Below are 27,969 nucleotides of genomic sequence, written 5' to 3'. Positions count from 1 at the left end.
CCAAATGTCAAAACAAATGTTGGTAAACCCTTTATTTTCATTTCTGTATACATCACATATTTAAAAACAACATTGTACAGTACATTGACAAATGAGTCTTAAAAAAACAAAACAATTGTACAAATCAGATTTGCTCAGCGAGTTTCGACATTGCTTAAAAAAAGCAGCGGGTCGCACTGAGCTACAGTCCACGTTAAAAAGACAAATAATAAGATAATAACCAAGGTTTTATGTTTCTGATCAAACAGTAGTAGCATTGATAATAGCATTACTAAGGGCTAAAAGTGAAGACACAAGCAGAAAAACAAAAGTACAGCATCGTTTTTAGAGCGTCTGTACAGTCGTTCCTTTCAAGGCACAGCCAGGAGTTTCCCTGGATGGATGCGTGGCGCCGCTGGGCCTTTAGTCACAGATGGGCGGGTCAGCTGAAGGTCCCCGCTGTATAAGGTCCTCTGGATGATAAGTTAAACCTAACTCCAGCTCCTTATGAAGCGTCAAGGGTCAATCTCCACTGGAACAACAGTGAGAATGGCGTCCTCGTTGCCGCGGCGTACAACTATTTTCAGGGTGTCATTACTCTTGATGGCGGAGCTGACATCAGTCGCTGTCGAAATCCTCTGGCCGTTGATGGAGATGATGACATCGTGCTCCTTGAGCCCGCCACTGAAGGAAAAGATGAGGAGACTTAGACTTATTGAGGGCTTCGAATGCTGCAACCGCATGTTAGCTAGAACAGAAAATACTTTTTGATTTACAGAACTGATTGTCTGTGTTGGGGTATGTGATATTTTGTTGGGCAAGACCGAGGCAGACAAATGGTTAACCCTCCGGTTATGTTCGTTTCTAGGGTACAGCAAAAATGTTCGTGGGTCAATTTGACCCAGGGAGTGTTTAATCATGCAATAGTGTCAGAAACCAAAAAATTCCTCCAAAACATTTTTGTATCTGATTATTAACTCCAATACTAACAACTTCTATCAATATTTGTGCAATGATGTTTTATTATTTCTCAGAAATTAAGGATCAATGACAACAACCTGCTCATTTACTCATTTGGACATAAAAAATGGAATTTAGATTTTTAATGTCCACTGAAAAAAACCTAGACACAAAAAAACAATAATTTCCTTGAAGTTGACCTTTGGTAAATTATTTTATATTATACTTTTTTTTTTTACCAAAGGGTGATCTTTATAATTGAACTTGAGACACACATACTGTTCTGGGTCAAATTGACCCGCTGATTAAAATCAAGATAAATGAGTCATGCAGAGAGTATTTATGTTTTCATCCACTTCTGCTGAGTGTCACTCAGAGTGGGTGGAGTTTGTCCACAGGAACAGAAAAGATTCCCGTCAAAGGTTGTGTGAACACCGGCTTTCTCGCAGTTTCCTAGTGAAGTAAAGAGAATAGTGAGAAAGTGGGCTTGTGTGTGTGTGGTTGCGTGTGTTTGTGTGTGAGTGTGTGTGTGGTGAAATATGGTTCATAACTGCAAGGAAACATATAGAATTGGACATTTTAAAATCTTTTTTTGCACTTTAACCTGACTGCCGGGTCAAATTGACCCGAACAGTATCGATGTAAAAAGTAGACCTAGGGTTTGGTACAAATGTGTAAAATGAATAAATTTTCAACTTATGTCTAGAGTGCACCTATTAAGACAAATAGAAAACGTTTCATGCAAAAAAAATGCTTCTATTTTTTTTTTTAATTTGTAAATTTTAAAACGGGTCAATTTGACCCGGAACATAACAGGAGGGTTAAAAAAGTATTCCTGCTGCATCTGACCTGAATTTCTTGTTGTCTCTGCGGTCATTTTCTGATAGTTGTACGTCATTACAGGGCACAAACCAGACAAGACAGAAAAAGCTTTCAGCCAGTTTAAGTTTAAAGTTATTTTCAACACTGCCCCAGGTTGGCTGAGTCACTCTAAAGTACTTCAAGAGAGTTTTATTCCAGGTAATTAAGGTACTTTCTTTGTCAAACCAATAAAAAATGAGGCCAAACCAACAGAAGTTCTTTCGCTCATAAAAATCCAAAAGTGTGACAGAGTTTTGATCTCAGATTCCCTGAAGCAATATTTAGCAGAATAACCTTTTGCAGTATTTACACCAAAAAGTTTTTTTTTTGAGTATTTAACAGGGTGTCTTACAAAGGCCTCTTGCATTTAGCTTCCTCTGAACTTTGACCTATCTTTCCTGTCCCTTTTCCCTTTCATAGCATTATACCACTGTCACTGGGTTATATGCAGAATTGGGTCAAAATGTTTATATATGTAGGGAATTGTTTTTGATTTTGGTCTCATCTGACATCCTTAAATGTCACTTGTGAATAACTTAAAAAAGGAACTTGAGACAACTATGGCTTTTTTTTGTGGCTAACAACTGACCTGTCAACAGATTCTCCCATCTGTGGCTCTTTACCGTTCGTCTAGTGTTACCATGGGCCTCTTGGCTGCTGACCTCACATGCTCTTTTTGTTCACTCTGCCAGGTTAGGTGGTCGGCCATGTCTTGTTAGGTTTGGAGTTGTTCCATTCTCTTTACATTTATGGATGACGTGTCAAACAGTGGCTTGTGAGAACTACAAAGCTTGGAATGTTGTTTTAAACTCATAATCTTTAAACTTGTTCACTAACAGATCTTGAAGGTATTCACAGAACCGAACTGCTGTGTATCTGACAATCAGTTTTAGACTATCAACCAGTTAAATCCTCCAGTCCTTCTGGGACTGGAGATACCAAGGCGTTCCCAGTCCAAATAGCAGATGTAATCTCTTGGCCAGTGGTGGGCCTGTCTTTAGGCCTCCTCCCTTTGGGACTTGCCTAAATCCAGCCCCCTAAAGCTAAATCCCCCATTCAAAGAAAACTAGGGCAGGAGTGGCAGGGGTATCAAAAGCTTGTAGTCGAAATCAGCTGCTAACCCTCAGCAACATATACTCTCCCATTGCACCTTTCATTGGCGACAAAACCCAGCGATATAAAACAATCACTGCCCTCATTACTTTCAGCTGCTCTCAGCGAACGGAAAGCTTTCCACATCACAGTCAAGATTTCCAGGGGCCGCAAGCCAACACAACACAGATTGAGATCAAAAGTTTAGCTGCAGCCTAGAAAAGAAACCCCGGAAAAAGAACCGCAGAGCCGTTGTCCTGCAGCAATCTGCATGATTTAAGCGGCGAGTAAACACTGACGAGGCCTTCAAGGAGAGGGCCTGCTCCACCGTGGGTTGACGAGCAGGCGCGGAGAAACCGCAGCGCAGCCAGTAACCTCCCAGCATGAGGCTCGAAAGGAAACAGCTGACCTCAGCGTCTCCCGTGGCCCACTCCGCTGGAGCTGCAGTACAGACTGATCCGAGTGGGCTGCGATTGTGGAAGTGGGGGGCATAGGAGTGGCAAGCACTTCAGGCATGTTGGAGTAAACAATGAGTTTACATTCCAGGTTAGGTGGGAGTGCTATCTGTTTAACAAAAGTGAGAAAATTAGGGGAAATTGCATACTGCCTTGTTGCACTGGCAGCAAAGGGCCTGAGAGAGATGAGTTAAATCACTGGAATTAGTTGAACATGTATTGTTTAAAAAGGTCAAAGAAACTGTGCAACAAGGCAGGGTGGACTTCTGTTTGACTGAATTCATTCACATTCATAAAAGCCCAGGGTGTTTCTTACATTGCAGCTGGTGTTTTTGCAATAACCTCCATCACATAGGCTCCTGAGGTGATGTCAGGGAAGTCACGATGTCGAGTTTTAAGGTCCTTGGCTAACCTGAGGGCAGAGAAGTGGGAGGAAAACTTTACCCGATCACCACTACACCACTTTAACAGGGTTCACAAATTGCTCAAATTCTCTCATATAAATGTTTTATCTAAATACTAAGCACAGTAATGTGGAAAGCAACTAAGAAGACTTACGACGGCGTAAGAGTCATCATCCTCACTCCGATATATTTCTTTTTGGCATCTGTTCTCCCTGAAAATGAACAACACAGAGGACAAGTGACAGAAACGTTAATGTCTGTAAAGACAAACAGAAATATGTAGAAAAACACAGATTTGCGACAAAAATCAATACTGTAAATATGCGCAACCCATATGTTAAGCAGGTACTTGCTGCAAACCGCCATGATCATCACAGGTGATGTGTAAAATAACTGCGCAACAACGTTCTTTAAAAAAATAAAATAAAAATCTAAACAGTCTCACACAAGCACATAATCCACCTTTAAAAAGGGTTGAAATGTATTTTGATTGTCTTGTTTCTTCAGAAGCTGTAAAATAGGCCACACACAGAACTCTAACAACATGTAAGATGAAGGATGTACAGAAACTCTTCATCTCTTAGTTCTGCAGGAAGCACCTGCAGCTGGTTTTCAATTTGTTTCGCTGAACTTTTCAATCTCCCCTGGGCTGATTGTTGTTGAATTTGACTGATGTTCTGCCGAAGTAAATTACCCCCAACTTGCTCCTCTTTGATAGCTGCAGGAGCACATCAAAGCCAGCACAAAAGTGTGTCTGTAACAAGTTTTTAATGCATTTCATGAACACCAGGATTTCTGTCTTCACTGTATTTGTGGCAGAGGGAAAGAAATTAACAGGCGCTCTAATGCACTGGCGCTCTTTTATTATCAGAGCGTCATCTTGTCGACTGAAGAGCATCAACGAAAGTGTGATGAATTGCGTCACCTCTGGACTGCCTGTCATATGACTCCGCCAAAAACTGTCGAATCTTGTCCGAAGGAATGGCGAAGGAAATGCCGGCCGTCACTTTCAGCGTATTGATCCCAATCACTTCGCCATCCTAAGATAAAAAAAAAAGGTTCTAGCATCTCATCTCATGGTTTTGTCCTGTCAATGTAAAAAAAAAAAAAAAAGTGGCTTACCAGATTTACCAGAGGCCCTCCAGAGTTACCGTACTGCAAACAAAAAGTGACAACTTTCTTATTTTCTGTGTATATGAGGAAAACATAAAAAGGATACTACGTCTTTTCATATTTACATTGATAATGGCGTCCGTCTGAATGTAGTCCATGTCAGAGTTACGGAGACCAAGCTCTCTGCCGCCCCGCTGAGTGGTGCTGACGATCCCCGTTGTGACCGTGTTCTGCAGAGAGAACGGGCTGCCGATGGCGACTACAAACTCCCCTGGCCTCAGGTCAGACGAATGGCCCAATAACAGAACAGGAAGTTTGGTCTGCAAGTGGAAAAGATGGAGGGATAGCATCATAGTTATTTCTGGGATCTTTTTTTTTTTTTTGGATGATAATGTACATTTGACAGGAGGGTAATTGGATGTTGTAAGACGAGATTTCACAATCCTAAAATACCATCTGTCTTTGCAAGACTGTTTTAGTCAAAGGTATTATTATGAGCCCTGGATATAAGAGAATTTTTTGTTGACAAAGACAGGAAGTATTCTCTGAGTCATTATCCATTTGTATGATGGAGTCAGCTAACCCACCTTCAATTTAAGTTTAATAGCTGTAAATAGCTGCTCAGTTAAGTTCTTTCAAAGCGTAACGGCACTCATAGTCATTTACATCTGTTCAACAACATTTGCTTTTTGGGACCAATGCTGACAGCACATGATTCAACATCCTCTCTTGTCAAGTCTCTATCTGAAGGGGAAAAAAACACTTTGAACATACATGAAAGAAGTTACTTTATTGTGTTTTAATGACTGATGTATCGCCATACACCAGTCAAACAAACAAAAGCATAATTTCAAAATTTTTGTAAGACGCAGCGATCTGAAAGGAAATCTGAAGCTCCTTGATGCATCCACTACAGTCCCTCTGGTGTGCCTCAGACTTCCCATGATCGTGTGTTTTATGAGTGGACAGCTTGAATAATTACAGCTAAACCACAAGTCGTCTAAACACAACCCCACGCTCTGCTGCAGGGCTCTGCTCCCACACAAAACAATTACTTCCTCGGTACCACAGGGGGAAATGACATTCATGCCAAACAACTGGAACTACAGTATAAACGATCACAATTAGAAGCATGCTTGTTGGCTTGAAAATGGAGTCTGACTGATGTTTCCAAATGACATCAAATAAATACAACGTTAACCTCTGAGTTTACAGGCCAGTCGATTTAGGACACTGGAGGTTTTCCCTAAAGACGCAAGAATGAGAAACTTATATTAAATCCGCAGAGACAGCTTGATCCTATTGATGAGGCTAGTTGTTTGGGTGAAGTCATTAAACTGCACTACGGCTGATTATTTGCCAAAATCTGCTGTTTTCAAGGAAACAGCAGATTTCTTGAAAACAAGAAAACCATGTTGTTGTTGCATATCTGAGTTCTATGTTTGTGATAAGCCAAATCAGATAAACGTGTACAATTTTTATTAACTTTTACCAACTTATTTTATGTAATTCATAAAACTTACACCTCTAATAAAGAAAAACTGTCTTTAAGTCTCTGCCAAGACATTCAACACCCAGCTTTCGTGACTATCATAACATAATTCTGGTTGTGTAATAGTGACTGCTGCTGTCTTGACTTTGGTCCTTCTCAGTAGGATGTGAAGCATTAAATAAATGCAAACTGTTTGCGGCTCGCAGGGTTACAGAATCGCCCACGCAAAGTCACACTACATTCTGAAAAATCGAGTACATATAGGAGTGTAAACTGCAGAAGCTGGCTGACGAGCAGACCGAGTCCATGTGAGACTGCAAAACAAACCAGACCTGCAGACCCCTCGGTGTTGCAAAGACACCTTAGCTTACGTATCACTTAGCAATTCTTACAAGTCAACGATCTGGAATGGCTTGTGGAAACTCATCTGGGCATGCGAGGTCTTCCGTCCTGGCTACCCAAGTGACTCACCCTGCTGTTTCAGACGGAGGGTACGACGCACTGGTGCTTCACTCTGGCCACATTTAAAGGAAAAGAATTGGGGCTAGGTAGAGAGAACGTACGACGGTAGGGCGAGGAGGTGAGAAAAATGAGACTTTCACAGTTTCGTTTGATTCATGTTGTATGGTTTTCGACAAAATGGCTCCTTAGGATTTTTCGGCAAATACACATTAGAAATTTTCCCTTTGAAAACATTTAGGTTACATAAAAAGCAGCTCTGGTGAGAAGAGCCACTCATTATGGGCCTTCATCTCATATAAAGTTTTAAATGATATGGTTTAACATGTTCATAAAGTGTCAAATGATCCTACAGTATCATCGACTGGACCAACAAGGCAAGTCAGAATGTATTTTCTCCAATCCACAGTACGTTAACATTATACATGCAGACATCTCTATTAATAATTGGGGAAATACCCTTTACGAAGTTGCATCTCAGCAACTTGCTTTTTTTTAGTCATCCACAAGCTTCCCTTTTCCCTCAGTAACAAATATTATGAATTGTGTTTCAGTTCATAATTTTATGAACTGAAACACAGTGGAACAAAATCGTGACCTGAAAAAAGTAGAAAACAAATACCTTTTCGCATGGCTGTGTATCCATCATTTACAGAAAGGAAAAGTTCACCTAGGCCAACCAGTTTGAGTCATGTGATAAAACCCTCCAAACTTGGCACTGCTCAGGTATATAGTCGGAAAACTGTAAAACACACAGAAGTTCTAGTTGTGTCAGTACATAATCCAAACTGTTTATAAGTTCAACTCTACTTACCAAAATGTTTTCTTTGTTTGTTTTGGGGGGTTTTTTTACCGACTTAAAGGCAAAGACCATATTTTTATGAGATCTACCATAAAGGAAAAATCATAAGTGAAGTAAGGTGCAGGGTTTCATCTGCTGAGTTCTGATCTTATGCCCTCAGGGCTGAGCTATTTAGCATAAAATGGGACAGGATCCAGCATGCTTGTGCAACACACATCTAGTTAACGATCAGAAGATCGGGCAGAATGGCGCCAAAGGAGAGATTAAGAGAAAATGTGTACATTTGTCTTGTGAGGTCTTTATGGCTCACATTTGACTGAATGCATGCTTGTTTGTGCAAGTTTAGTACAGTTACTAGACAAAGCGTATTCCTTACACGAAGAAGAACTAAGGCATCAACTAAGTCAACCCTAAAGGTTTTTATTATTTTTTTGCTACACAGAGAGGTTGCTGGCTTTGCAGTGGGTGAAACCATATCCTTGCCGACACCAGTGAGGAAACCGCTATGGTTTCCATATGTTGTTGAGGAGGTTCTCGGTTCTTCTAAGAGCAAACACATGTCTGGGTTTCTTCCGTGGCAGTAGCTTTGCAGCCAAAGCCCAAAGGGGAGTCAAGGGTGTCTCGTTTCTGGCCAGACGCCACAGAGATCTCGAGCTGCACAGATCACAATAACGAGAGGAGATGACGGCTGAAGTGTTTGTTTTCCTGAGGGAGACAGCGAATGTGGTTCAGTTCTTTCTTACGTGCTTTATTTACATGTTTCTGAAACTGCTTAGTCTGTGAGAGCTGGTGACCTCAGGTTGTAATGCTTTCAGCTGTGGGACCCAAACAGGATATGAAGTCAGGAGAAAACGGACTGAATAGGTAAATTAAAAAGCAAAATGCTCGGGGGGGGGGGTTGATGTCATTTAGCAGAACGTCAAAACCGTTTAACACCGTTGAACATTGTTGTTTGGTTTTATGACAGCTTTGTGGTTACATTTGCTTGAGTTTGGGAACAAGTGAGTTTTGTTTTTTTTGAAAATGACTTTAGGAGCTTTTGATTTCAGTTTTATGACAACTCTGTGGTTGGGTTTCCTTAAGCTTGGGCACAAGCGATGCTTGAGAAAAGGACTTGAGGAGGCTTTGATTTCAGGAAAGAAAATAAACAGTGTATGGTCAATGCTCAGATGGACAAGTATCAACCGTCTGACGTGAAGCTTTGGGACTTTTGTTCTTATTCATCTTCAACAAATTTTTTGCCAATTAAAGGTTGCTACATGGCCATTAGAGGGTTTCCTCATAAACAGTCTTTAAATTTCACTTAATGAACGCCTGCACATCTGCACTGCATCTCCATAAGAAAATAAAAAAAACAAAAACACCATAAATGGGTAATAAAATGCATGAAATAAGTTATGTGCTCTGATCTTCTCTAAAAGCATCATTATGGTTGATGCATTCTAGAGAACCACTCACATGCCTACACAACAGACATTGTAGAAAATCGGGAAAAAGTTTTCAATTATACGTTTAAGCATGTTGTTGGGCTCCTCTCTTTTGCCTCTCCGCAATTTAGTACTTTTATTGCAGTTTTCTCACAGTTTAAATCCTATGAAGTATCCTGAAGAGTGGGGAATGAAAAGCAGTTTTGTATCAACCGTGGATTGGGGACGTTTTGTACCTGCTGTGACCTCCTGAATCCACGAATCTTTTTATTTATTTATTCAGTCTGTCCTAAGGAAATGTAGCAATGTGACTCTAATTAAGTAATATCTACTGTCCAAAATTGCTTGTAGCTATTTTGGTTTGATACAGGGCTCTGACCTGTCATCTTTCATAAAGGTTGACAGGCCCAAATGAGAATAAGTGAATTGTATGTGAGATTAGAGGAATTTTCTCCTCCATAACTGATCAGAAACACTAAACTACCAATATAATTACTCATAGAGGTTTCACCGTTGAATAGAAGAGTTATGCATGTGGGTTGCACTCATGAAAAGTTTGACAAATCCTCCCTGCTAGTGGCAAACAGCTGTTAGTGGAGGCAGCATGTTGGCATGGGGTCAGCACGTCCCTCACTGGAAAAAGACATGGCTTGTCATCAGAGGGACCAATCTCAATCTGGAGAGAAATCAAGAGGGCAATTCCTCATTGACACGTTTGGGGCCAGAATTAACCTCTAACATGATCACACCCATCACCACAGAGCAGGGTTTATCAGTTACTATGTCTAGTATTGGGTAGTATGTAGAGGATAGAATAGTCTGCCTAGTCTCAACCTCAACCCCACTGAGTAACGGTGAGACCCAGTAAAGTGCGTCATCCCACAGTAGTGTGTGACCAGCATGAGGAGGCTTTGCCAGGCAGTTGTGGCCATGTCCAGTTCTCCTATGCACTGCTGGTACCTAGCTGAATAAATTGTAATGTAAAACTCACATCTGTCTTTCCTTTTGAAATGTAGCATAAGTTAAAGACAAATAAACAAGTTTTCCAGTGGAGCCTGGCTCTATGGCCAGAAGCGCTGCTACAAAGAAATAATGAACTAAATACACATTTTCTTCCTTTCTGTGCTAAGTTTAGTTTGTTAATGGATGCAAACTGGTAACAAGGTTATAAAATACCCGGAACCAGTGTTGCCCCCTGTCAACCTGTCACAATGTATTCATATTTCCTTAGCTGAATTTATGAGACATATCAAAGAAAACGCAGTTTATCTGACAGAAAATGTTGCTTTAAGACCAACAAGATGATTCAAAATGAGCTCTTAGCTGAAAACGTGCCACACAAAAGAAGGATGATACCTTTTTCCAGTTCTGCATTTAGTCTAAGTGGGGTTTTTTCCCTAAAAGGAATCCTTAAAAGATTTTATTTATTTGCCACTGATAGTTTTTTTAATCCTCTAAACCATAATTGTACCCACCCATTTTCCTTAGTTGCTGTAAAAAATCAGGTAAACAGGTACAAGAACTAGGCTGAAAATGAGTGGAAAAGCACCCAACGGGGGAAGAGAAGCATGGAAAAATGTTCAAACAGCCTAAAGAACGACCAGCTAAGACCACTTCAAAAGATTACAAGAATGTCTGGCTGCTTTGAAGGAAAATGTAAAGACATAATGGGCAGTTTACTGTTGTACGCTTTACATCTAAGGAAGTACCAAGGGTTTGTTCATATAGTTGAAAAGCAAAAGTAACTCATAGCCCATTTAGTTTTAAATGGCTGTGGAGCGTCTAAAAGTGACGTCATCGACCAGTAAGCTGAGAGCGTTTTGGGCAGCGCTGCGCTCCATCCAACATGCCTGGAAATCAGTTCTGGAAAAGCCAAAAAGTAGGCCAAGACAAAGTGTACAAAGACCAAGCAGCAAAAATGTGTGCGTGTGTCCGCGTTTATGTGTGTCTTCATTTCTCTTGGATATTTATCCGACTAATGGCATCTGTGAGCATGAGAACCATTTCAGCTGAAGAGGAAAGGATGAATCTGGAGAGGAGGACAAAGATTTAATGCCTCTTTAGTGAAGGACGTCCTGCAATGTCTCTGAAAAACTCATCTCCTTGCTGGGAGCAGCCACGAACACATAAAAAGACTGAATTTGTTGATCATCAAAGGCCAATAGATGAAACGGTATCTGAAGCGGAAACGTTTACCTCGGCGTTGCTGATAAAAAAAAAAGACAGATAAACTTAGAAGAAAATAGCTGCAAAGGGACACTTTTCCCCTCCTTCCTCTCTGCACATAAACACAGACACAAAGGCACACTGTGCATATTCAAAGAGACGGCCCATCCAAACCAGCACCAGGCAAATTTCCCAGGGAGAATGGTCTGAGACTCTTTAGTGGCGTAGCTATGGGAAACACAAACAGGGCGATTATTTCAGAGGAATACATGAGGCCATTTTTTTTCTTGCCTGATTTTCGGAGAAAATCTTGAGGTATTAACTCATTTACTGCTACCAGTGCCTAGAGATGGAAGCAGGAATCATGTCTGTTTAAAAGAAAATTGTCACAATGTCTTCTTGACAGATGGAGCATTAACACCATATTTCCATTAGATTTCTGAAAATGTCCGTCTAATTCCACATAAGAAGAAAAGGTTCAAATGAGAGGCATAAACTCTACTTAAAAATTCAACATTATTGTGCAGCACTGTTAAAAATCACCGCATCAAATCAAGCCCCTCGTATCCTTCATTGTTTTTAATAGTGGGCATGATGTGCTTTTGCTTATATTGATCCTTTGTTTCTCACCAAACCCACAGTGGCGCGTTTATGGCTAAGAAAGCTACATTTCTTTTCCCCCTGGTTTCACATGGTTCCACTTAGCATCCGAGTAGAGAGTCAAAAACTCCACGTTCACCTTCCCGACCATAAAACAGAAAAGTAACTGGTCGGTATGCAGATAGCGTCTAGCGGTTTTTTATGGAGACTTCACGGTGAACAGTGTGTTCAGCGTCGTAGATGCTCTTTTCTCCACATAAACACATTCTCTCCTAGTGCTCTCATTTACTATATTTTTGGGGAGTCTGTGGGATTCAGTAAATTTGGGCCAGAAAGTGTTTCCCAGCCTTGTGCGTGCACAGACGCGCGTCTGCCTGGATGTTGCTTTACTAAGATAATGACGACGGTACAAACAGACTCCCTTGTGCAAAAGTCAAGAGGTGTAAAAATACCTAACAAGAGTTTAAACAGCTATAAAATCAGTTAGATGGAGGAAATTCATCGCTGAATGGGTTCACTAAATCCTCCTGATTTGTTTGTCTACTGCCTGTAACACACTGACTGCTCATAACCTGTGCATACAACCACCCATCATGCAAATCCCTGAAATAAATAATTCTTCAACAGGCTCATATGTTAAAATATGAACCCAAGGAACAGTCAATGTGCTCCATTATTAAATCGTGAAGTCTTTTCTGAAAATCCAAATCAGTCAATAACTGTCGACATAAAAGTTTGTTTTTTTTAAAGTCATCTGGTTTTTCCGTCAGTGTTAATGCTTCCAGGTAAAAGTTATGAAGAGCGCACTGAAGTTGATTTTCTATTACTGGCGTCCTAATTTTTCTGCACTCACACACAGCTGCAGTCGACCCATTGGCTTACCAATGGGTCGATCTTTTCAGATGTATGGATCTACTTTCCGTCCACGGTGTTGCCTTTTTTTCTGTTTTCCGTGCTCTTCCCTCCCCAAGCCCCCCAAAAAACTCCTCTCCACAGGAACAAGTGAGAGCAGCACTTCCCCTCTTCCCTTCTCCTCTAAATTTCCAGCTGCCGTACACTGACTAATGCATTCCCCAGAGTTGAGGGGTAGACCACAACCCCAAAAACAGACTAAGATCTGCTACCAATAAACTCCGATTTCATTTTGAAATGCAAAGAGAAAAAGGGGAGGAAAACTGATTCCCATCAGAGGAACCTTTAAAGCGTCTCACTCGTAAAGTGATGCATGGTTTTATTGATTATCTTTGGCTGCCTGCCAAGATCTGATGTTGACAGCAAATAGCTTCTTTTTTTTTTTGTAAATCAAAAGCAAAGTGTGAGAACTAGAATTAAGAGCGAAGAACAATAGATAAAGAAAACTGACTTCTTCGGTACGCCGTTTTTCAGTTTTTGTTTTGCAGTTTTTGGACAAAGCTGTCCATTGTTATGAAAGTTCTAACAGAAAAGGCCAAAAAAGAAACATAAATCAAATAAATTGCTCTTAGTGAGAGCTGCTTTCACTTATCTGCCAGTTTTTCCCTTGGTTTCCATAAATTTCACGGAATCAGTCATCTTCACAGATTAAAATACGCTCCATCATTTCTCTGACCACCAATCAGAAGTCATAAAAAATCTAATTTATGATCATGACTCAAACTAGAGAATATTCCATGAGGAAGGATTTACAGTTCCTTCTTCTTCTTGATTTAAATAGAACGATAACATTGAGAAAAGGCTGTATTTTACACCAGAACTCGTGTTTCTGTGTTTTTTGCCCAGAAAAGTGGCGAGTGGGAGTGAGAGTGGAAAACCAACAGCAGCATGGAGAACTGTGGCCAAAAGGTCAAAACTAAATGAAGCATAATTCTCAAAACCAGATATTTCAGAGTGAATGTCTTCTGCTGCCACTTTGAAACATCAATCTCTATATGACTGATCAACATGGGACCAGATTTAAAAGCATGTAACAAGCGATCAATACCTTCTTTTTAACTTAATCAATTTTAATAAAGTATTTCTCAGGGTCACTAAGATTCTACACAATTTTAATCATGGTAAATCCCTCTTTTAGCCATTATTAGAAGATGTTCAAGTACAGATCTTTGGATGATCATCTCTTTCCTATAGTCGAAGGCTTTATCTGACAACTGGTTTTCTGTGTCTGACATGCGGGATGCCACAGGGGTGAATGCTTGGACTTCCTCTTTCTTTATACAGACAAGTTTTAGGCCAGACAACTCATTCAGAAATTCAGCTCGATGTTTGTCAAATTTGATAAGTTTTACCACCGTACATCACTCCTTAACAGAGATCAGCGTCTGGATTCCTTCAAGTACATCATAATAAACTTTTCCCAGTCTCTTTAAACTGAAGTAGCTAATATATTTAGCAAATATAAGCAAAGGCCTTCTTTGTTGCTCTTTGTTTCACATCATTCGGTGGATTGCTATTTCTCCGTTTTGGAACCCAAACTGTGGGATCGTTTTCATTCCAATGTTTGGACAAAAAAGCTCATTTAACTGGACAATGCATTGCTTCTCTGTTACATTTATTTTCTTTCTGGTGCCTGTATTTGTGTCTTTTTACAGCTTGTTTTTTTTTTTTTTAAAGTGCTTTATAAATAAAGTTTTATATACTTATTTTGTTTCTTAGTTTTATAAATATGTTACATTCAAAGTGAAGGAATAAATCAGGAGTGCACATTTGATTGCACCATTACCTGATGCTCATCAAATTACTAAAATAGGACACAGAAACTTATCTCCTTATTGAATTTCTTTCTTCAGAGGAGAGGATTGTCGAAGCACGTTGTGAACCATCTGTGATGTGGCTGCACAAACACGTCAGGTCTGGTCTGGGTGAGACCGTTTACCCTTTTAATGCTAATGATAGCTTTGCTGGCCCTCCTTCCCTCTTATTATAATCAAGCCATTCTCTAATTTTTCCAGGCGTTAACTTTCACTTGCTCTAAATACCAAACACAAGTTTTTCTTCCCACGTTAGTAGAAATGCTTTTCATGTCTAAATCATGTGGTCTTTTCACAGACATCACAGGTCTTGTGAAACTGTCTTAATGTTTACAACCCACGCAGACTTCACACAATGACTAACACTTTAAAAACAGAAGAAATCATATGGGGATGAAATCATTTCCTACATCAAGGGCATGGTGGTTATAAGTAAGCCTACTAGATATAAAATGTCAGATTCTGCAAAACACATTTATATATACCACAATAAATCACTCTAAGCTTTTTTCCTCACTTAATGTGATATTAATACAACATTCTTTGATCTCTCAGCAAGATACAGCAAGTAAGTAAGAAAGAGGAAAAGTAACTGCCACTCATCTGAAAGCTTTCCAGTCTCAGAGCGACCAGCAACGGTGTGCGCCAACACTGGCGATTCTTTCTACCTGGAAGAAGCTGATTGGACCTGAAGCAGAAGCCGTAGCTGGTTTCTAGAAACCAATAACGTCTAACCCACCTGGAGGAACTCCATGTTCCTGCAGGAACATGGAGGAACATGGAGGAACATTTAATAAGGCTGTATTATGTTGACTCTCAAATGTTTTATTTTGTCAATATATTTTTGATAGCCTGGTAAAAACCAGTTTCTTGCTCTACACGGATTTGGACAGAAGGTTCTGGCTCCTCAGCTATTGAGAAATATTTGCCTTCTGGAGAAGTGAACTTTACCCAACGTTTGCCGGCGATGCACATAATTCGACGCTAAGAAGCTTACCAGAAATTGTATGCGTTGTAAAAACAACAATCCTCAATGAGCTGAACGACATTCTGTGCCAACAATAAAATATCTCAAGCATTCCTCATGCGCCAACTTTAATTACTCGTTATTTGGAAGCGTGGCTAGCAAGGACTGAACGGCTTTGTTCACTTCTTCCATTGCTGTTGCTGAAACTCCAACAGTGGCAGACTACAAATCTAAAACGGCACAGGAAATCGACGTCATCCTTCGCAACTCTTCCTTCTGTTCGCTGATTGTTCCGGTTGATATTGAACAGACGAAATCAAGCTCACTGGGAGAAATCCCAGACAGAGTACAGAAAGGACATAAGAATTAAGCAGAAATGCAGGCTTATATTTTGATGTCAATGTTGTGGCTTGTAGCAACATGCCTTCTCAGCAAGGTCTTTTTTTAACATATACAGCTCTGGAAAAACAGAAGCAGGAACAGCCTGTCATCAACGAATGCATCAGCTTTTATCGAAGAATGAACAAACACAAAGCACGTGCCACGGCGATGTTTTTCAGCAGCCATTGCCCACACCGTTGGTTTAAAAAAATTTTAAAAAGTGAAAATTGCTTAGCATCACTTAAGACCTTGTGTAATACACATCGTGTTGCTGTCGCTCAACATCCTTTCAGCCGTGACATCCAGCTATGAGAGCGAGCCTCATAATGCACTCATCCCCTCGCTATGGCTCACAGTCAATAGGCCTTGGCTTTCTGCCCCACATTCCTTCACAGGACTGACTATGACAAACGTCCAACATGGATTCCTCTTGTCCAGCAGATGGCGAAATAAAGACGGAGACGGGGGATATGCGGAGAGAGGGAGAGAAAATGCAACAAACAGATGGACTTTGGTGAAAGTGTAGTCTTTTTCTTTATACAGAAACCCTTTCAGTCAGTGGTAAGCGATAGTCTCCACCCGTTTCTCGTGAGATGAGCCGGTTCGTATCTGTGTTGTTCTTGCAGCTTGACTCTGAGCACAGATGGGATCTGAACTTGGTCAGGCTGCACCTGCATTCTCACTTTACATCTCTTGTGCCTTGAATGATCGGTAAGATTTACGGCGTTTTTATATATATCTCAAGTCTGAGGATCTTACATTTTGAAGCACATTTTTGGCAGGTGTATTAGAAAAAAATAGGGGAATGTTTTGACCTTGTTCTGTGCAGCTCCCTTAAATATATGCTCTCAAACTAGTACAAATCCAAATTAGCTGCTTCCACAAGATTGAAATGAATGGCTAATCCAAGAGTGGTGCTCGAATGTTGCAAAACAACTCCAATTTGTGTAAATGCAATATATACTATTGCTTGCCTTTAAATAATCTTCGCTTTTGCATTGTGCTGTCAGGAAGCGGTGCGCCGCCTATGATCTCCCTGTGTGAAACTCGCACTGAAAACTGTACCTTTTTAAACCTACACGGATTTCACTGTAAATAACCAGCCTAGGCTACCACGGCGATGGTTTAAAGGATCATAAAATTTGATGTTTGATGCTGTGATGTTTTTGAGACTGGAGTAATTTTAAGGTTGTAGCCCTTCTTTTCCTTCTTGGAAAACCTGTTTGCTTCATCCCCTAGATACCAGAGGACGCCAAAAGAGGGACACGCTGTACTACAGGTAATATACGGCACCTATTAACAAAACGTCATTTCAACAATCCTGAGCAATCCCTCTGTATCTCCTTAGTGAAGACGCACATTTTTCACCAGATCTCCTTGAGGAGATCCCTGCCCAAATTGACCAAAACAAAACCGAAAAGTATATAAGAAAAACCCTCAATTAAGGCCGAGTCATAACAGCATGCTTCTCTCTCCACCCTCCTTCTGTGTAAGACTTGCACTGACCGGTACATCAATCTTGATGAGGGCTATGTCTGACTTCTCGTCCACATCTTTGATTTTGGCGTCGTAGGAGGCGCCGCTCTTTAGCTCCACTTTCACTCTGTGTTTATTGGCCACGACGTGGGCATTGGTCACAATCTGGCCGTCTTCTGACACGACGAAACCGGAGCCACTGGCCACAGCGACCTCCCGCTTGGAGTAAGTCATCCTGGAGAGGGACAGAGGAGGACAGAGGGGGAAGAAAAACTCTTCGCTTGCAGAACAACAAATAAAATGCGTCGGTTCAGGAGTGTTTTGCTGTACTCTGAATGTAAAATAAGAGAAGAGAAGAGATTTGTGTCTGATTTCCGATTTTCAATGCTGCTAGATGATTCCAGTCTGTCTCTAAGAACTACAGGAAGCAAAATGCTAAATAGTTTTTCAAGCATTCTTGAGATATTATTTAAGATACAGTTTATGTATGGAGTCTTACTCACCTCGCTCATTTCAAAAATGGTCAATTTTGACTTTTCTTCCCTCAGAACCAAATCCATACAGAAGTGGGTAATTTCCAGAGCAACCTGATAGAACTTGGTGGAGGTCTTGTGATGAAAAAGAGCAAGATTTCCAAGTTTCTTAAAGGCACCAATTAATCCAATCGAGCAGGAGGTTATACCTGCATGATCTTAGGACAAAAAATTTCCTTTGTCTCGTCTCTTGTTTTCATCTTAATGTTCCTTTCTCCCTTATTTCTGAGATCCAGACATATCATGATAGGGGATAAAGAACAACATAAACCCAACCAAATCTATATTTATGTTTCAAACATAAATGTATCAAATATTGCATGCCAGCAACAATTTGGGATTGTGATTTTGCACACATTGCTATTTTGATTATAAATACGTTTTTATACACTGTGAAGCTCTACTAAACTTCTTCAGCTCTGGTCATCAGTCAGTATCTAGATATATCAACAACTAAAAGTTAGGCAATACGATGGTAAGCCAGTGAGAATAAGAAGGTGTCTGACAGACGAGGTCTTATTGAAACACTTTGCAGGCAACACTGACAGAAAACCTTTGAGATTTTACAGACGGAAACAAAATCTGCAGAAATGAAAGGAAATTTTTGTCTGCACCACTTTCCCACACTCACAGAAACACACATTCAGATGAACAGCTTGTACATACTTGCGGAAAAGTTCAATGTGAACCACAGAGGGAGCAATTTTCTCCACCACGTCGGCGATGAAGTTGTATCTGTGCCTCGGGCTGTCTGGATTGTCCTGAGCTGTGCACACACACACAAACACACAAAAGATGTCAGACTGGCAAAATAAACAATCCATTCATCAAATATAGTGCATGTTGTAAGAATCGTGTGAGAATAGAAAACTCACACTTAAAAAAAAAACCAAAATAAAAAACGGCTTTATCAAAACACAGGGCAGGAAAAAGGAAAAGATGACACTTCTGAGGGTCATACTGTCTAGGTCAGCTCTGGCATTCATGCTCATTTGCAATGTTTGGTTATAAACATAAGAAATGAATGCTTTGGAATGAACTGAATTACGTATCCAGCTTTAGGCCGGTTAGGAAATTCTGACCTGGTAATTAACCCTGTCTGAGATGAAAGTTTAAACAAAACTCATCGTTTCCTCTGAGCTTTGCATCATTTTCTTCCTAAGCCCCTTTTTTCATGCCACGTAGTTGGAACCATTCTTTTCCTTTTTTCTCTCATGCGGCCAATTTTCAGTCATGGTGTTCTGAGAGGAAAAGTCAAAGGCACCCGTGAGCCCTGGGATATCATTAATTGAGCTTAAGAAATGAGGACACTTTTCGCTTGAGGTGCAGTTACGCTGCGCTGGCTCGGAATGCAAACCATCTCGGCGAAAAGGAATGCCGCTAAATTTTACAGAACGAAACATTTATCAACCCACGGTGGGGGGGGGGAGACGGTGTTTTCATATGATCCCCGAATCCTTCCCGGCTGTCATGAACCACATTTCCTTACAATTTATTGAAGCTTTAAGACATTTCATGCAAAAACAGAAATGTAAACCACCATGTGGCACAATGACAAAGTCAAGAGGGTCAATAGAGTAATAAAGACGTGTCCTGAAGGAAGCATGACTTTCAGAAGTTGAACTCCATTAGTATTCTTCACCAGAACTAGAATGGTACATTTACACTTATTGCAAACAGAAATGGCTTTCTTTAAAACCTCTAAACTTTTTTGTTTTCCTTTTTGAACTATAAATAGAGTATTAATTGTGATAAATGCTGGGCTGCTTCTTACCGCTACATTAAAGGAAGGTAATGGAAGGACTGGAGTCATTCTCTCCCTCCTCGCTTCAGACCTGGGAGATTTGTGGTCGCCTTGGAAGGGATTAATGTTACCACGAGAAGCCCTGTTGGTCGGAACTCATCTCGTTTCTATAGTCCCAGTAAAAGACTTCCAGTTCAACATGTTACTATAAATATAGTCTATAAAGACATTCTTAGATTTAGCAGAAGAAAATGTCACATGGATACAGACGGTGCTCTGGAACATTTGTCTTATGTGCAAAAATGCGATGTGTCAGAAAATCACCTTGAACACACCATCCCCACAGTTAAATACGGCGGTGGCAAGGTCGTGCTGTGAGAAAGATTTCCTTCATCAGAAACAGCAAATCAATATAAAAAAAATTAAAAAATGTTGATGGGAGGATGATTGGAGATGAATAAAGGCCAATTTGGAAAGTTGCAGAAGTTCAACATCCAGGCCGTAATCAACTTTCTAAGCTGTGGACAGACCACATTTTTACATTAATAGATGCTCTAAATGCTCATTGGACTGTTTTCCAAATAAGAATTGGCTAAAAGGTATTTCCTTAGATGACCAATGATGTAGAGACATACTCCAAAAAACCAGCAGTTGCAGCTAAAGTCAATTTCAGCCTGATCTCAGTCACACAAACAGTCTAAAAGTTACCACAAGTTTTAAAAAGACAACAACAATTTTTATACTAATTGTCTCTAATGTGAGAGATGGTTGGAGGCCCTCAATACCGTACAGATTCAGACATAAAGTAAAGTAAATGAAAAGGTACGCGAGGTTAGGCAGACACACAGACATGACTCTGATTGCATAATACCCTTCCACATAACGAGGAATGATCTTCTTTGACTTGTTGTGAAAAAAGACTCACCCCGTCCCCCATATGGAAATCATATGGAGACATTTGGTGACTGCTAATAAAAGAGTCAAATAAAGTTAAGCATCCACTAACAACAATCAGATGGGTGGAAGATTTGTTTCTGGAGTTGGTGAAGGTCTTAAAAGTCAGGAAAGCGTTAAGACACGTTTAAGAAATTTCCTTATTAAAAACATCCAAGTTTTTTGTTGTTGTTTTTTTTTTTGCAATGTTTAGCAAACACAGGGCTCACTATCCTCACAGCTGGGTGTATCCATCACACCTCCCACTGGTGCATACTACAACCACAAAAGGTCCCAGTTCAAGGTCTCAGCTCGTTTTCCCATGTTCACCCAGTGTTTTACTGGCACGTACACACAGAAGCAGCTTCTTTGTCTACAGGAAGACCCAGATCAGTTCTTCTAGCTTATTTATGCAAACGAACCAAAACGACTCTCAAATCTGCACACCATTCCGTGCCGTTCACCAATACATTTCACTTGATTTTGGTTCAACGACATGATTTTTTGGGGTTTTGTTTTGAAAACCGTTACTTCCTGCCTCTTCCTAATTGGTTCCACCTGCACTCTTCTATTTGCCTATTTGTACTAAAGTACTGGTATGACAGTCAAAAAAAAGAGTCCCATCATGTTAACTCAGACATTTTGTTTTTGATGGCGGTGGAAAACATAATTAGTTCAATTATTTTTATTTTGGTTTTTACCAGCTGGCGCTCAAAGGAGAAAGGCAGATCACAGGCTGCCAACCCATGACAGAGTAAACACTGAATCAGATGGCTGTTCATTCTCACCTTCCAGGTCAATTTTAACAAATCACCAGTTAAATTAAAGGGCATGACTTCTGACTGCAGGCAACGCACATGCACAAACAAAATGTCAGACGGAAGGGCAGCAGCTGACCTGGAGAAGTAAACACTCCGCACTGGCGTGCCAAAAACTGAAAATGAGCAATAAAATTCATTACGACATGAGAAAACACATCTGAGGTACGAAAAAACCCACACAAAATCCAGGGTAAGCTATGACAGGAGCTGCTGATGTACTAAATTTGTTTTTGACAAATGGGTAACTGAATGTACCTTGATGGTAATTTGCTTTTTTTCACCTTCTATTTCATGCAAACTAAGCACAAACAGAAAACCTAATGCAAAATATGATTTTATCTATCATCCTGTTATTTATATAAAATGCAGTCAACTATTTTGAAAGGTAAGAACAAATTGGCAAAGATCATCAAGCTCAAAAACATCAACTTTGGGTATGGAACATGAAAATTGGAAGTGCAACATTTATGCCAAAAAGAAAAATACATGTTTATGAAAACCTGGCTTAGAAGTGGTCTCATTTCTCTTTGATTGAGGGAATAAAAGAGCTAAAATACCAACAATCATCTGGTTACGGCCAAACAGATTGTCATTATGAATCATCTAGCTCCAAGTAGTTGCTTTTAAAAAGAACACTGGCAAGATTTCAAGGCTGCTCCTCAAGTATCAGGATTATTGGACTGGGTTACAATGAGTCTGGGCTCGTTACTCCATAGGTCAGTAGGTCTTGGCATCCATGTGTCTGGCATCCAAAATAACTCTTCTTGTTGTTTACTGATAGGTTACATAACCTTTCTTTGCCTTGGTCTGTTTTTCTTCATCTTTGCCAGTTGGTTTCTTTGGTTCTTTTTGTGTTGTCTTTATCCACAGAGCAGGCATACTACAAGATTTTTGAAAGCAAAAAAATGAAGGGTAAGATGTCTTTGGGGATCTATAAAGAACCAACAGTGACTATGATAAGATGAGACCTGCAGCTGATGGAGCAAAGGTGTCCATCTCCAGCTCTGAAGGTCAGTTACCCTCCATCTCTTAGATGTATAAATGATCAAAATGGCTCCATTACTTCATCAATTTATGCAGAGAATTTGGGCCATATCTTCAGGCAGAAGTAGTGCCAGCTTGTCTACGATGTGTGGCGTGAAACACCTGTGCACTCTGTCATTTCAGAATTAGAAATAGGCCTGGCCAACCTAGTGTCATGTCAATGCTGGAACCTCATTATGCTCATAGCTGAAGGCTAAGAAGCCTTTTTTCTTGTAATTCTTGGCACCATTGGTGCCAAAATGATCTCATCGAGCAGCTGAAACAGTCCATGCTCTCAAAACAGAAGAAGAAAATAAAAAACATGGCATGTTCAGGCTCCTTGTGCAGAGAGCGACATGTAATGGACTACTAATGGGATTTAGGATGGCGTGGTTTAAATAGAAAACGAATTTCTCACATTGTGAAAGTATAGTCTTGGCATAGTCATTTAACAATAAAGAGATAGGGGATTGAACAAGTGTAACTAGCTGCTCATTGGGTTTATTGGATCACTTTATAGTATTCAAAGAAAGGCGCGTATAAAAAACATCAGACTTCTAGACGTCTGCTGATCAGCTTTTATGAGAACTTCTTAAAAACATTTTCAGTCCCATTTAACAAACACTCACAGACCACCTAGCTTGAAATTGCCCCCACAATAACACACAACATCTTCATATTGAAGATATCAGTCTTTTAACTTGTTGTCTTTGTTACTCCACATGTGAAGCGTGGCGCTGTTTCGCAAATGTGACTGGCCACAACAAAACCATGAACACATCTTGCGTTTTTTAGTTATTTACAGATTCTGAAAAGGTGGATTCTAAGCTATCCAACATGAAAGAAATCAGTCTTGTGGTCACCAATAGCCTTTTTGGGAATATTTGTAATTTAGAAGCGTAATAAGAGAAAAATAGAATACAGATACAAAGATAATTGTTTTTGACAATTATGTTATATTTTCTTTCAGCTGGTTAATAGCCCAACATAAATAATTTTATTTTAGGTGCTAACATGCAGTTAGTCAGTGTGGGGCGCAGCTCTGATCACCCTCATCACCGTCATATCACACTCAGCACAGCCACAAACTTACTACATGCTATGTATTGTAGAGTTCAAAAACAAAAGTTTTGCATCTCACCCTCTGAAACTTTCCACTGATATCAGGCTTTATTTTTAGTGGCCCAGTCCTTCCCAAGGCTACGGAAGAGGATTAGGGCCACCACAAAAAAAAAAAAAAGAATTCTGACTTTAAAGTGAACAAAGTGACTTTAAAGTGAACAATTCTGAGAAGAATTCTGAGATTAAAGTCAGCAAGTCAGAATTCTTTTTTTTTCTTTTTCGGTGGCCCTAATCCTCTTCTGTCGTTATTACACCCAAAATGTCTTCTTTGTATCTGTATGCAACTAAGTACGGGGTGAAGCAAACAGACATTGGCAAAGCAGCAGGAGAGACACTATAGAAGCAAGTAAGAAAACAGATGAGTAGAGCACAAAAACAGGAGCCGAGACAGACCGTTGTAACGATACAGACAGAAGTCAGAGAACGACACTCTAATATTCTGCAAAGCTAAGAGAAGTTCAGGAAAAATGTGCACATTCAGCAAATCTCAGCAGCCGGAGTCACGGAGTGCGCTCTGCAACATCAGCTGGGAAAGAAGGTGGGAATAGTCTGGTGGATCGTCAGCCATAAACTACTTAGATTTTTTTTTCTTTTTGTTTGCTTAAAGCGTCTACGTTATTATTATCGTCATAGCACTGCAATCAAAATCTGAATGCTCACACAATTACACACGTATTTTTTAACTCCTCAGCCGCCCCTCAAGACTTGACATGCAGTTCAGAGATAAACCTGAGACACATGGTCATCTAGATGCTGCAGGTATAAAATTCTTCTAGACTCATTTCTATCTTGTCTTTCACAACCAACAAAGCCTTACTGACTTCCAACAGCCTATTGGTTCAAAAAAAAAAGAAAAAAGAAAAAAGGAGGATGATATTTCTAATGAATCCAAAAGGGTCGAGGCAATATCGTGACCTAGTTTTCATTGCCAAAACACAGTGCTTGTTTAATCGAGATCATTACTGTTCAGGCGCAAAGTGAGATCATGCAACTGTTGATGTACTTGCACATGTTTTCTTAATGTGGGGCCAGGTTTCGCAGGGGTATGGTCAGTGTCCTCAGAGAGGGGTTGAGTTTCTGTAAAGTGCCGCCTCCAGCACAACCAACGCTAGTAATAATATGAAAGAGTGCATTTAAGGCAGCATTGTTGTAAAGTTCGGACATTAGCACTGGAAATATGACTTGCTTTTTCTGAAGAAAAAGAATCGTTTTTTTCCTGGATGGGCTTTAGGAGAACTCACCACCACAGTCTGTTTCAAACATGGTTAGCTGCCTGGGAATGACTTACAGTAACCCTTTAAGTTGCTACCAAAACTGACAGCCCAATGCGGTGATGCAGTCTGCCCTTAAACTGCGCCTTCACGTTTTTTTCATATACACAACTTAAAACCTTTCCTTTAAATGTGTGGGCTGCTAATTTGGTGTTTTCCTCTTGAGTCTGTTTTAAACTGCCCTCGACAGAGGAGGACTTGTGGCTTTGAGTCAGGTCCAGGAATTCCTCCACGTGACAACTTGTGTGTGATTTACGAGTGACAAAAGAAACACAGACTGGGAGGGAGAGAAAGAGAGAGAGAAGAGAGAGAAACAAGGAGGAAGCAGTTAGAGGTTTGTTTCTGGGGGGGGAATACAAGTTTCCAAAGGTTCTGGAGGAGGTTTCAGGCCTTTGAGGCAGCAGGTGCTGAAGCATTTCATTGATATGTTTTAAAGTGTCCACTTCCAAAAGCAGTATGCGAGATAAATACACCCTGAAACCAAAGGCAACGTACAGTACCTTTTAACACCTGCAGCCTTGAATGTGTGTGATCACTCCCCCTTCCTGAGTGTTTCAAGTCATGTTTTAAGACAGACACAAACCACACTGATGATGATGAATAACCCACTTGTTTTTCTTAGATGGATTGAATTGCTCCAGGAAAATGACATCAGTTTTTTAAAGAAGTGCTCCGATTAGAGTGAAATGCTTTGACAAAGCACAGATCTGTCAGGAAATGGCGAGCTTTACAACAATCACGTCAGTTTCATTCCAATTTCATTTTTATCCACCCTTAAGAATTCCTGTCTAATCAACTAAATAACACTGGCCATGAGATTGGCTGCAAGAAATCACGCCAATTGTGCTCATGTGACTTTAACTGGGTACGCATCGAGCTTTACATCAGCGACGCAGCGCATGACTTCATTCTGTCAGGCAAAAGCAAAGAGAGTCCTCAGATCGAGGACGATTCTGTTGGGAACAAGAGGGAACAGAACAACCGGTTGAATGGTTGCTTTTATTGTCCAAGACACACGGATATTGTGCGCTCCTCTGAGCTACATCTGTGTAAACTTCAGACCTCTCAGAAAACGTCAGATCAGTCCAGTGAGAACTGAAGGGTCAGGGCGAACACCTAGTAGGGAAGACTGCAGAGGTACAGCATGAATGGATGTCAATCAATTAGAACGTCATCGAAAAGTTCATTTGTTTGAGTCACTCGACTCAAAAAGTGAAACTTGTGTTAATATGCATTCATTACGTATGCTTATATAATTTGTCTTATTTTTTCTGGAAAAAACAAACAAACCTGAAATCCAGTTGTACCTTATGACAGGACCAGTAAAAAAAAAAAGTTATTTTGCAGAAGTGTCAGCACTCAATACTTGCATGGACATGAGGTTTAGGTCAAACCAGTTTGCCGACTGGTGAAGCACAGTAATATAATACCAGGTATTGGTACATTTGGCTGTAAGTCCAGAGAGGGAAATAAAAATGAACAACTCCATAAGTCTTGCCAGCAGAAGGAAGCATAAAACACCCTGAAACTTCTTGGTAGAAGACTGTACTGACAAGATAGTGGCAAAAGACTTCAACTCAGAAGGTTGTAGTCAGTTCATCTACAAGACCATGATCCACCTCATCAGGCAGATTCTCTGGGATTTCCACAACATGGGAACCTGATATTTGAATGAAATGCAAAATTTACTTTCATTTGAAAATAAAACTTCGAACCAATGAGAAAAAAAAACACCTTTGATGTTATCTCAGGTCCAAGAGAGGCTTATTAACATCGGAGATGGAACATGCATGTGTTGGCTGATGAAGCTCTGACTCCAGGTAAGGTTCTTATCTTGTGCATTTACCTCCCCAGTCTCTTGAATCTGTGTTGCCTCTACATCTCTATCACAGTTCATCCTTCCACTCAACGTTCTATTACTATGGCTGAATACAGACCTCTGTGAACAGTTAGCAGTGACCTTTTGTGGCTTGTAAAATGTGTCTACGATGACCATCTGCTGGACATCTGCCAAATCAAAAGCCTTCTGTGTGATTGCGTCACCCATATCAAAACATTCATTCAATGTAATACAAAAGATGATTTTCTGAAAAACAAAAACTCAATGTGGGTTTTTAATAAGTGTGAGATGTAAACATCAAAACTATCACGGAGCGACAATAAAAATCCTCTCAACCTTAAACACAGCCTCACCTTTCCCGCAGGCTCCCCGCTGAATGAAGAGAACAGGTGGCTGCTGCAGCTTCTGCGCCCGCCGGCTCACCCTCTTCAGCTCGCAGATACTCCGGTAAGACACGCCGTCGCTCCCGCACACCGGCTCCGTGGTCTTGCACGCGCAGATCCCGCTCTTGCTTCTCCTCCGCACCGTCACGCTGTACGCCACCCCGCCGGACACGGAGCACTCCAGCCCGTCGCCGCACGTCGGGTCGCCGAGCTTGCCGCCGCCGCCGCATGCCTCCCCCTCGCCGGACGCGCACACCGTGCAGCACTGGCAGACGTCGAGGGTTTGTCCCGCCGGGCAGTCCGCGGGCAGACGGGGACACATGGACTTGTCGCACACGGAGGGGCATCCGACAACATAGCGGCTGGTTATCTGCGCGTCTGCCTGCAACGACGCTGCGGCCACGCACAACAGGAAGGACCGAAACATTGCTCAAAGTAAATAAAATTAAATAAAATAAAAAAGGAGAGAGTTAGAGGGAGGGAAAGAAGTTTTAAAACTGAAGCACGAAGTTCATAGAGAAAGAAAAGTTGGATCCCGGCTTTGCAGGGCTATAGGATGGGAGAGCTCTGTGCTGAGAGGGGGGGGGGGGGGAGTCATTGCAGCTGGAGAGGCATTTAACAGAACCTCTGCGCAGCCAATCTCTGCGCACGTTTTTACTGGCACCGCATCACACACGCAACTTTTCAGTCAGTGGGAAAAGGCATGGAAAGTGGTGCGTTCACGGGGCGCACTGAAAGGGAAAACACAGTGTGGTGGATGCTCCCGGAAAAGACTGAGGACAATATGACAAGAGACAGAAAGAGAGAGAGAGAGAGTGTGTGTGTGTGTTAAGGAGATGCAGGCCCTTGTATTTTTTTTGCCCACGTACTACTCTGACCAAAAAGACCAGAGGGACAACTTTTCTAATCTGACAGTAGTAGAAATTTTGGAGGCGAGAT

The 27,969-nt window shown here is 40.8% G+C and overlaps 1 protein-coding gene across 1 annotated transcript; it reads right to left on the bottom strand.

Moving 5' to 3' along the window:
• LOC114137439 (serine protease HTRA1A-like) lies at window positions 1–27,804 on the bottom strand. Its single transcript, XM_028006010.1, has 9 exons — window positions 27,001–27,804; window positions 18,560–18,659; window positions 17,391–17,595; window positions 4,990–5,184; window positions 4,874–4,906; window positions 4,677–4,791; window positions 3,906–3,963; window positions 3,664–3,759; window positions 1–663 (listed from the first exon to the last, which is right to left on the bottom strand). The coding sequence occupies exons 1-9, from the start codon at window positions 27,455–27,457 to the stop codon at window positions 495–497; spliced, it is 1,428 nt and encodes a 475-aa protein (XP_027861811.1). The 5' UTR covers window positions 27,458–27,804; the 3' UTR covers window positions 1–494.
• Window positions 27,805–27,969: the final 165 nt, after the last annotated feature.

The sequence above is a fragment of the Xiphophorus couchianus genome, chromosome 22 (assembly GCF_001444195.1).
Source record: "Xiphophorus couchianus chromosome 22, X_couchianus-1.0, whole genome shotgun sequence".
In the NCBI taxonomy this organism is placed as follows: domain Eukaryota; kingdom Metazoa; phylum Chordata; class Actinopteri; order Cyprinodontiformes; family Poeciliidae; genus Xiphophorus; species Xiphophorus couchianus.
Note: the sequence above shows the minus strand (reverse complement) of the source record. Positions and strands in the feature narration are given on the sequence as shown.